General features: G+C 37.6%; 1 protein-coding gene across 2 annotated transcripts; it reads right to left on the reverse strand.

Annotated features, from left to right (window-relative positions):
- Positions 1–50: 50 nt before the first annotated feature.
- Positions 51–10,743, reverse strand: LOC120732588 (CTP synthase 1-like). Of its 2 annotated transcripts, none has more exons than XM_040030308.1 (18): positions 10,579–10,743; positions 8,675–8,854; positions 7,444–7,614; positions 7,192–7,292; positions 6,157–6,273; positions 5,830–5,913; positions 5,241–5,321; positions 4,399–4,550; positions 3,666–3,798; positions 3,423–3,511; positions 2,775–2,869; positions 2,232–2,294; positions 2,050–2,093; positions 1,870–1,966; positions 1,734–1,789; positions 1,398–1,494; positions 1,059–1,203; positions 51–607 (listed from the first exon to the last, which is right to left on the reverse strand). In XM_040030308.1, the coding sequence occupies exons 2-18, from the start codon at positions 8,838–8,840 to the stop codon at positions 532–534; spliced, it is 1,767 nt and encodes a 588-aa protein (XP_039886242.1). In that variant the 5' UTR covers positions 8,841–8,854; positions 10,579–10,743; the 3' UTR covers positions 51–531. The 2 variants fall into 2 exon arrangements, with proteins under 2 accessions (XP_039886242.1, XP_039886243.1); XM_040030309.1 differs by having other exon boundaries at positions 10,610–10,738.
- Positions 10,744–11,249: the final 506 nt, after the last annotated feature.

Below are 11,249 nucleotides of genomic sequence, written 5' to 3' on the forward strand. Positions count from 1 at the left end.
ATATATCTATATATATATATCTATATATATCTATCTATATAGATATATATATATATAATCCCACCTAACCCTTTCTCAGATGCTACAATTCCAAAAAACAGAGAAAGTCTCTGAAAAATATTTCTCTGAAAAACTCCAAAATACACATCTTCTCAATATTTTACCAGAACATCATTATGATAACGGCAGTACACTTTATACCGATGGGCTGATATCTTCCCTTTAATCATGTACCTTAGTGTATTCTTTTTTAACAAGTTCCATTACAACAACATTTTTTTGAGTTCCCTCATAAAACCTTTATTAATACTTGATTTTTGCAGCAACTTTAAAACACTAAAATAAACAGAATTCACTACCTTTAATATTTTGCTGTAGGCAAAATATTTGAAGAACATAAATTATAAATTGTTACGACAATAAAGTATTAACAATTCAAAAATACAGAGTAATACAAAGATTGTTTGTGCAGAGTCAGTCAGGGTATTTCCTGGGTGATCTCCATGAGCGGCACATACACAAAAATTACTTCTACAAAGACAGAAACTTCAGCTCACGCATGTCCATGTCGGGAGAGCTGCTACCACTGTGATCACTGTAGGTGTCCCTGAAATGAAAGGTAAATTCATAAGATTATTACATCAGCAAGACATTATAGGGGCAATTTTTTCTGTAACTGCGGGAATTGTTGTGACATAGCACCAGTTTTAAATGCAGATATAATATGTGTGGGCAAAATGCTTAATGACTGATGTTAAATATTGATCAAGTTGTAGGTTCTTTGTAGGAGGTTTTTTCACATGTTTACCACTCAGATTACTTATTAAAAGTGTCATCAAAGCATAAATGTCAGCTAAATATGATAAAAAAAATGAGAGCAAGGTGAAATAACATTCAACTGTTTGGAGGTTGGAGAAACACCGTGATGGAATAAGCAAACTGGGAAGTTATAGCTGCAGTTACAGCTAAACTTCGAAACTGTTGGACTGTCACCATTGCAGTTTCATTTCCTTTAAATAACTTTTGGATTGGCAAGTGATTGATGTGCTGGTGTTTACCGTGGAGAAAGGCGACAGCCCTTGGCCAGGTAGCTCTGGAGTTTTCCTGCAGAGGCCAGCAGGAGACCAAAGTATGGAGGAGAAGGTTTGATAGGTCTGGAGGTGAACTCTGGATGATACTGCACTCCAACAAAGTAACAGTGGTCTGAAACCAAAAAATTGCGTATTACTGCACGTTTCTGCTCCCTCAGGCTTCATTTAAACAACAAAGATTAAATGTTTGATATCATAACGAAGGACAGTTTGGGGTTAAACATGATTTCTCTACATCGTGTTCAAGAATTGTATGTATTAGAAGAAGCCGGTGGGTGCTGGATTTCAAACACACTTTCCCCATACCCTCTAATTCAATGACTTCCATTCGCTCTCCTTCCACATCCTGACCAACAAACTGAAGTCCTTTTTGTTCAAAGTGATGCTTCAGCTCTGGATTCACCTGAAATAAGATAAGATTCTGTGATCCAAGATTTTATTTTTTGTTTTGTTCTTGCAGTACTTCTAGAAGAAAAGCCATGGACCCAACAAAACAAAATAATGTTCAAATCAAATATCAAAGTTAGATAAGATACTGCACACAATACGTTTTGCTTAATAAATTTTGTATTTACAAAATAATTTCCACACTTTTCGCTGTATAATAAAAAAAAAAAATTAAACCCTTGTTTGGATCACTACCTCAAATCTGTGTCTGTGCCGTTCATCAACATATTCCACATCTCCATATAGCTTTCCTGGAAGAATAAAAAATATTTTATCAACAGTAATTAGGCAGAAGAAGTCCAGGTATCATTTGATCCAGGGAGATACATACTCAGCACACTGGTGCTGGATGAGAAAATGGTCCGCCTCTTTCCCAACCTCATAGTCCCACCCATCTGGCCTGGGTTGTGTTCTGGCATGTCAATTACCTGTAGGGATCAAATCAAGATTATATAACTAATAATGGATGGTAAACATGCATGGTAAAAAAAAAACAAAGAAGATAACATACCACAGGGTGTTTGGATTCCGGATTAAATTCTGTGGAGTTGGCATCTGAAAAACACAAGATGAACTGATCTGAGCACAAATCAGCTTTCCAATAGGTGGAAGCCTTAATCATCATTAAATTAGAAACCACTGGAAGCAAATGTTTCTTAGCTGTGTCCTCAGCAGAACTAAACAATCACATACCTTCCCATCCAAGAACACTGCGGGCAAATTCACACACTGCCAGCTGCATGCCCAAACAAACGCCTGCAAAGAACAAGGCCAGTGGAATTCTAAATATTAAACAACATATTTTTATATAATATATAAATCACTGACTACATGTAATGAATTTGGATATTAAATGCTACCTCATATGATTAATTGTCAGTAAAGAAAGGTGTGCAGTAAATACAGATTACCCTTTCAATATGCACCACAGAGAATTTAAGCAGCCAAAACAAATACAAGACCTTGAAACAAAACCCCAGCAGGGGGTTTGTCTTTTCATTGGTGTAAGCGTTATTTGAAAAATTCATATCATACATAAAATATACGAACAGCATCCCAGCACATCCTCTACACCACCCAGCACTAAGGTGTGTAGGACAGAGTCTCTGCTGAGTCTATATCTATAATCAACTCAATGTGTTTCCCCCTATTTTTCTTTCAATAACTGCTCAAACTACATCCAACTGCAATATAATATGATACACAACATACAGCATAGCCTGACATCTCCCTTACCCAGGAATGGCTTATTCTGTTTCCGTGCCCAAGAAATAGCCTCCATCTTGCCTTCTGTCCCTCTTGCACCAAAACCTCCTGGCACCAAGACACCACTGTGGAAAAGAAAGAAAAGACCATCAATGCTCAATTCACTGAGATTTCACAGACACATGTAGGACCACTTAAATCACTCTCTCTGGAAAACTTAAAAAAGCAAAATGCCAGGCTGGTATTGTACAGCCAATGTAAGATAATTCAGTATCGTATGGTTAGTGAACTAAGTAACATAATTAGAAAAGCTTTCGTTTGTGATAGTATCTGATTAAGACACACTAGTGACATTTTTCTTCAAAAAGATGAAGAAGAAAGAAGAAAAAAACCCCCACCATCCTAAATTGTGTTTCCTTTATCAAAACAACCCCCTGCGGTAATACAATAATCTTTTTGGCTGTCCCCAACTTGTAGCATACCCTGTTACTGCTTCTTTTGAAACAGCCACAGACAAGCAGGACTTTTCTTTTAACCCGTTTGCAATGTTGCTACTACCATAGCTGCACGAACTATAATACTGTATCACCAGAGTGTACATTTTAATATCAACAGCTGCTGATTATCCAAGATTATCCACACTTATTAGCGTGTTTTCGCCTTGTTTTGTCTACTCACTGAGCACTGCAGAGTTTCTGCCAGGCCTCGTGATATTTCACTGGATCATCTTGCAGGGTAGTAGTCTCCAAATCTGCAGAGTCTATGTACTGCAATAACAACAAACAGTGTAATCTGGATAGAGATCAGTCAACAACAGGGTGTACAAATATGTGAGGTTTTATTTAAGTATAGTAAGTTTATCAGTCCAAACTGAAAACAGCGATGCAAAATTCAGAAATTAGAAGAGAGTTGTCTCCTTACCTTGACCTCTAGTTTGTGATTAATGGCAAGGGCTGAGTGCTCTAGGGCCTTAATAACAGATGTGTAGGAGTCAGCTAACTTTGTGTATTTTCCCACCAGGGCTATGGAAACATGCTCCAAGAGACGGTCGGATCTGAAAAGAGAGGGCGATGATTTATAGTACAGAATCTGGTGCATTCTTTGAATGATTACTTCCTCAGCTACCCGTTTTACCTCAACACTCAGTATGTTGTACTCACTGGGAAAAGAAAAAATAAATAAATCTGCTTCTGGTGTCAGCATTCTTTAGGGAAAGTTTTGTGACCAAAATCATAACAAGCATCGATATTGCTGACGTATTAGGAGGTTCTGAAACTTAGATTGAATCTGTCACGCCTACTTGTCTAGTAATGTTATGTTCAAGAAGTGAATATAATATTTTTTTTCATTAGCAGTGTAATGGTGACTAAAAGATCATGCCTGGATGATCTACAAGTCTGACACCAAGTTTTAAATTTAATAAACACACAGAGTCCTTTTTTTGTGTTGTATTTGAGGTTATGTCACGAGCAAGGAGCAAAAACAAACAAACAAACAAACAAAAACAGCTTTGTGGATATTCAAGGCTTCGAAATACACAGTCCAAAACAAATAGCAGCCAAGTCCAACTTTTTGTACCTTAAACGAATGTATCTAGTTTTCTCTGTTCAAGACAAAATTAGAAATAGTTAAAGGCTGAGATACTCTTTCCTACCGGTCAGCCATCTCCTTCCACTTTGTGAACATCTTTCTGGGTCTCATCTCAATGGGCAAGTTCAACCGCTCGCACAAGTACCTCACAACACCCTGATCCTCCAGCAGCAGAGGAACTCTATAAATTGAGGAGACATCGTGGACACAGATCACCTGAAAGGAATTAGAAGACGTGTTATTTGTTGACATCTGCTACCTTTTTTTTTTTTTTTAAACCATTTTAATACACTGACCTGTCACTTTATTAGGTATGCCTTAGCTATCAAAAGGACCAGAGTGTCTCTTGGTATAAAATGTTACAAATCCCCCACATCTTTGCAACATCACCGCTGGTCTGAATTGTTGATACAAAGTAGGATGGATCCACGCTTTCAATTTCTCTACACCACATTCTGACCCCTTCTGAATACCCTGGTTGTAACGAGTGGTTATTTGAGGTACAGCTGCCTTCCTATCAGCTCAAAGCAGTCTGTCTATTCTTCTCCGAACTCTGGAATTAACCTGGAGATGAAAAATCCCAGTAGATCAGCTTTCAAAGTCACATCAACTTTCTTTCCCATTCTGATGCTTGGCTCAAACAAGCACCTGAGCAGGTGTACCTAACAAAGTGGCTGATGAGAGGATATGCTTTCCACATCTGAGGTCAGCATCTATCTAAATCTAATGATATCATAGCAACAAAAAGTAATTACTTAATAATAATAAATTATTATATAATGTTATATCTATTTATAACATATGACAACATTATCTGAAAGAGTAGATGTGAGTAGCGATGAGGACTGTACTAGCTCATAACTAACATAAGTAGCCTACCCTACCTACAGTTTTACAGGAAATCACCTGTGTGGGCTCCACATGACAAAACATGGAGATCTTTTCCTTGACAGATGTTTCTAGAGGAGTTGTACAGCGACAAACAATCTGCCAAAAGAAGGACATATATATCAGGATAATGTATACAAACAAAATAATGCCAGAGCGCACACTTGAGTGTTTACGATTTAATACACTCCAAATTTTATTTGATTGTGTACATAATGAAATTAACATGTGATTCAAAAGGATGGCTTTATCAGAAGAATGAGGACAAGATCTGAGAGGTACACTCTTAAGCGAGTTTAAACCAGCTTCTTTGTGCTAACTGACTTGAGAAAACCTAAAACCGGGCATTTCACATCTCATATGACTCTTCGTCCTCACAAAATGATCCCCGTGAGTTCCCCCCAATCCAGTGACAGACATTATCAGATGATACTGATATAATAGTGGTAAAAAAAAAAATCTGCCAAATCAATCCTACAGAAAACAGTTCATCTATTGATTTAGCACGCAGTTGTAAAATTAATTCAAGTTAGCCATTTTAATGCTTAGTGCATTTAATATCCATTTGACTTGCAGATATAAGAATCAGTTTAATCTGACTACCCACCAAATCTGCAGACAATCCCAGCCCTCTGAGTTCTCGGACGCTGTTCTGGGTTGGTTTGGTTTTCTGCTCCCCTGTGGTATTGGGCTTTAGAGAAAAGATACAGCCACACAAAACAAAGCATAAATGGCCGTGCAATATAAGTCCAAAGTGATTATCCCCCCCCCGTTCAATACCATGTTCCTTCAATTACCAAAAGAATGAATTTAAGACTAATGAAACAAAAATATTTCAAATTACTCATTAGATCTGGTGATCTTACAGGTAATCAATTTTTCTACAATATCTGTTAACACTACTTGGTTGTGCATGGTCACTAGCAAACCATACCTGTGGTATCAAGCTGACATGGATGTTGCAGAAGTTCTCCCTTTTCACCTTGAACTGGAACTGTCTGAAAGCTTCAATAAAAGGCATGCTCTCGATGTCCCCCACTGTGCCTCCTAGCTGTGGACACAAAACACCGGCTTAAAGCACAAAATTACATGCAAGAATACACAGGCTGAGCCTCAGCACTTTGGAAAGACTTGGGAAATACAGCACACTGTCAGCAGTACCAAGCCCATAATACTGTCAGCGCTGGTTTGAAGTATGCTGTATAGAAAGAACTGCTAGAGGCAGGATAATAATTTAACTTGGTTTATGAGAACTTGACTCTTTTAAGCTGCAAATATATTAAAGACGAAATAATTCTGCAGCACATACTGTAAAATAAACACTTGATTTATAACACAATGATTTAACACTGTTTTTTAAAAATACATAAAACATTTATTTCCCAAGGCTAGAAACAGCGCCAGTGTTTTTACAACCTTTCAACAGCAAATCATTTTTTAAATCCCTCTATTTACCAGTTTTTACTGGTTTTTTTTTTTTTTTGGTGCATCACAGTGACACTCATTTGTTCGGGTTCAGCTATTTCTCAGACCTGCTGCTGAATGGTGCCAATATTTGCTATCGCTTCAGGCAACAAGCTTTTTTTTTGGAAAATGTCGTCTACTTCTCAAAATCACTAGAAAAACAGAATTGCACAAATGATTAAAGCGGTGGTACTCAGACTGTGAGGTGTGGAGCTACCGCAAGTGGGGCATGGACGACCAGTTGAAAAATGTTAAATGAAACTAAGTTGAATGAAAATGACACATTTTTATGTGAAAAATACATTTGTTGTAGATATTATAATTACTTTATTTCAGAAAAATTCAACAAGGATTCCACTTCTGAAGTGGAGCATTATTTTTTTAAAAGTCTGAGAACTACTAGACTAAAGAATGACCCATGGTAATGTAAATAAGATACTTCCCACTGCAGCATATTTATTTACACTACAGGTCACCTTGGCCAACAACATAAATCCCAGCTTACCTCTATGACACAAACTTGAGGCTCCACACCGTCCTCATCCACTGAAATGGTTGCCTGCTTCATTACCCATTCCTGAATAGCATCTGTGATGTGTGGCACCACTGACAAAGAAAAGAAAATTTTTTAGCTATAGTTATCTGTGCATTTGCATTGTATAACTCAACCCTGAGAAATGCATGCACACATGTCAAATCCGCTTTCCTAAGGCCCGTTTTGGCAATAAAAGCAGTTATGTAAACAGTAATATCCAACCTTGTACGGTCTTGCCCAGGTAGTCTCCTTTTCTCTCCTTGTTGATTACCGATTGATAGATCTTTCCAGTTGTGATGTTGTTATCTCTGATAAGGCGGATGTCCAGGAAACGCTCATAGTTACCCAAATCTAGATCCACTTCCCCACCATCATCGAGAACAAACACTTCACCTGGAAAAGACAAACAGTACATCAGTGTTTTCACACAGTTTGTTTCATAGTAGCTTTTCACCTGGTAAAAATCCTTCCTGAGCCCCACTTGAGCCCCGCTTACTAACATAACAAATAAATATATACTTGACACTTTATTACATACACCTTGCTCATACTGTGTCGGAACCCCCTTTGCCTTCAGGGCTGCCGTAATTCTTAGTGGCACAGATTCATCAATGTGTTGGAAACAGTCCAGAGGTTTTGGTCCATGCTGACATAAAAGCATGACTTACTTTGGTGCAGATTTGTTGACTGCACGTCCAAGATGCAACTTCCATATTCCACCAAATCCCAAAGGTTCTCTATTGGAATGAGATCTGTGATTTTGGCACAGTGAACTAATGTTGTGTTCCATTTGCCTCCAAAGTCAGAGCTATGAATGATGCCATTCCTAAATTTAGTTTGTTCAACAAAAACTTGGAAAAGCAAGCAGTGCCATTAATGCATCACTAGCAGTACAACCCAATGCTTGCTTTTGCTTAAAAATGCTGCTGCAAGACATTCACAACTGTCGGTGGTCTGTATATGAGGTGTTTGTGGTTACAAACACACAAATGTGCAGGATATCTTCTCTTTTTTGGGACCACTGTATAAAAAAATCTCAAGAGATCAACAGTTTTTGAAATCCCAACCCAGATGGCAAAAACAACCATGTCATGTACAAAGTCACTTAATCTACCTTTCCTTCACATTCAGCTGCTTAGTTTGAACTTCTTCAGCTCATCTTGACCCTATCTAAATGCCTAAATGCACTCAGTGGCTGCCATGTAATTGGTTGATTTTACACTTCCATTGGCAATCAGTTAAACAGGTGCACCACAAAAAATGGTCAGGGACTGTACACTGTATGGAAACAACCTGTGCCCACACCACTCTACCTTAAAGGCTCTAACACTCCCACAGCGCTTCTTGTCAAATGTTAACCACAGAACTCCATCAAACAATTGAATCAAACTGCTGATGGCAATTGACTGAGGACAAGGACATTGTTAGAAGCAGTAAATTATAAATTACTTACCGTGCTCATAGGGTGAAAAGGTTCCAGCATCAATATTGATATATGGGTCGATTTTGATGGCTGTGACATGAAGACCGCAGGACTTAAGGATTGTTCCCACACTGCTGGCAATGATGCCCTTACCAATACCAGATATAACGCCACCAGTAACCAGGATGTACTTCATAGTGGCATCTAAGACTAAACACAGAAAACAGGAATCCAATAAATGACTTACAAATGTACTTTACATTTCTAGGACAAGTTCTTAGCAATACTGGCATTTATAAGCTTTATTTACTCAAGTAGACAAATAGTATTAAAAGTCCCAAGGGTCCTTCTGCAAGTGGAAAAAAAGACATTTTATTTTATAATTTTCTATAGTGTTTTTGGGGAAAATAAATAAACACGTCCCGCTATCCAGCGAGATATTTTAGTTGCTGTATGCTATGCTTGACACGACCCTGTCACCAATACTCCAGAACTTAAATAAGTAGAATTGAATAATGTTGTTTAATACATTTTTGGCCTTCTTTTAAGGTAAGGATAGTCAAACTCATACTGAGCATTTAATTTCAGATAAGACTTAATTTACATGGCTGAATCAATACATTATTTTTATTTGTAGATGACGACATAAACATAACAGGGTATCAAATCAGTGCTAGTATTTGTGTTTCCTCAGAAAAAGACCCAAGCTGTGGAATGTATTGGACTATAAAAGTCGAAAATGTAGTTATAAAAATAAAGGAAGTAAACAGAATTGAAAGGAATTTCTTTCTTGGTAATATGCAACAGGCTTCCATCTGTCAGAATGACCGACTTGATCACCCAGTCAAGTCAAACAAGATTGGAAGAAAACAAAACATCTCAAACAGGTTTCAAGGGCTGCACATAAGTTGTGGGACTTACCACCCTTACTGTCCTTTAAATATATTGACGTTAAGTAAATGGGTTTAACAGTTAAAAGACATTTCTGTAGCAACAAAAAACAACAGCTTATTTTAATTGTTATATTTGTTAAATAATATGTTATATTTATTAATTTAGTTATCTAGAAGTTAGGACAAGAGAAAGATCATTTTGTTTGTGCGTATGTGTGTGTGTTCGTTGGGGGCGGGGTCTGATTCCAGGAAAACCCTGCACAGAATGACTCCTAAACTGTCTATTTTAACAAGGTACTTGCCCTGCACCAACATTTAAATGGAGAATTTCGCTATGTGCTCAGTAAATTTATAGCTATAACACTTAACAGCACAGTCTGTCTGTATCATGGTTTGATTAAACTGACAGCATGATGGTGTTTTTCCTTATAGAGGTGTGGCAAACCCTTTGTTTACATCCATTTGTTTACATTGTTCGGACCTATGCATTACAGTGAGGCTGTACGAACACAAGTGGGTAAATCCAAATTGCAAAACCTAAGAATGTGTTAACATGTGATCGAATTACACCGGTGTGAAACACGCAGTGAATCATTAACTTTTGTTATTGTTTTTACAATGTATGAAGCTAAATTGGCGGGAAAAAAAGAGCGCAAGAGTAACTTCTCCAGAGGGGCTCCTGAGAGCTTTCGCGGGTTACTGAGTTTAGCCGCAGGTAATTTGTCGTTAAAGGATTGCTACATACATATTTCACCGAGGAAAACTGGTCGGTTGATTAGTTTTCACCTGTCGTAACCCAGCTAACATTATCCATACTGTCTTGTGTGACGTCCTGGTTTACGGATTTTACTTACAGAGACAAAAAAATGATTCATTCATTAGCATCCAACAAGAAAAATGTCATATTTATCGTGTTATTATATCAGTTAACTGGCTATAACCAATTTTGGGACACCAATAACCAAGTCAGCGGCATTTTCTTCACCTATTAAACGACTTTCCGAGATACAGCGTCAATTTAAAAAATCCATACAAACTCACCAAACAGCTATAGCAAAGTGTCCAGATATACCTTGATGTAGTGTTTATCTAACGAATTTCTTTCTGTTCGTAAAGAAAGCCCACGTTGTTGCAGTACAGCAAACACGTGTGTGACAGGCTGCGCTGACTGGTTGAGCCACTTCTCCAACAGACAGCTTGCGTCCTTCCCTTTTGTAATGCAAGTAAATTTTCCTTCCTTTTGTTTGCTCAGGCAGATCTTGGGCGCCGCTCACACAGGATTAACCAATGAGAGAGCTGAACTGCGGAGAAACTCTGCCTTACAGATTAAACTACGGTCGAATTTTTATGCCCGTGTCTACACACTGGGGCGAATGTAAAGCATTCAAGGTCAGTGCAGCTTTTTTGAAACTAGAAATTAAAAATCATCAGGAAAATGATTTTGGATTATTAAAGCCTTCTTAATCTTTTTTTGTCTTTGTATAAATTGACAGATTTTCTCCACTACTGTGATGAGATATTATCATGCTTAGTAGTGATTACTATTTAAAATAAAGCAATAAAAAATATAGCTATTATTCTAATTTGAAAGTCAAAATATGTGGAGAAGAACTTTATTCTAATTATCATATTTGTCCGACTCACCACTAGATGTCCTCAGTTTTCTATGTTGCATTATTCATCCCCTAAGCAGGCTAAAGCTTGACCTTTCA

The sequence above is a fragment of the Simochromis diagramma genome, unplaced genomic scaffold (assembly GCF_900408965.1).
Source record: "Simochromis diagramma unplaced genomic scaffold, fSimDia1.1 OVJJ01000361.1, whole genome shotgun sequence".
Classification (NCBI taxonomy): domain Eukaryota; kingdom Metazoa; phylum Chordata; class Actinopteri; order Cichliformes; family Cichlidae; genus Simochromis; species Simochromis diagramma.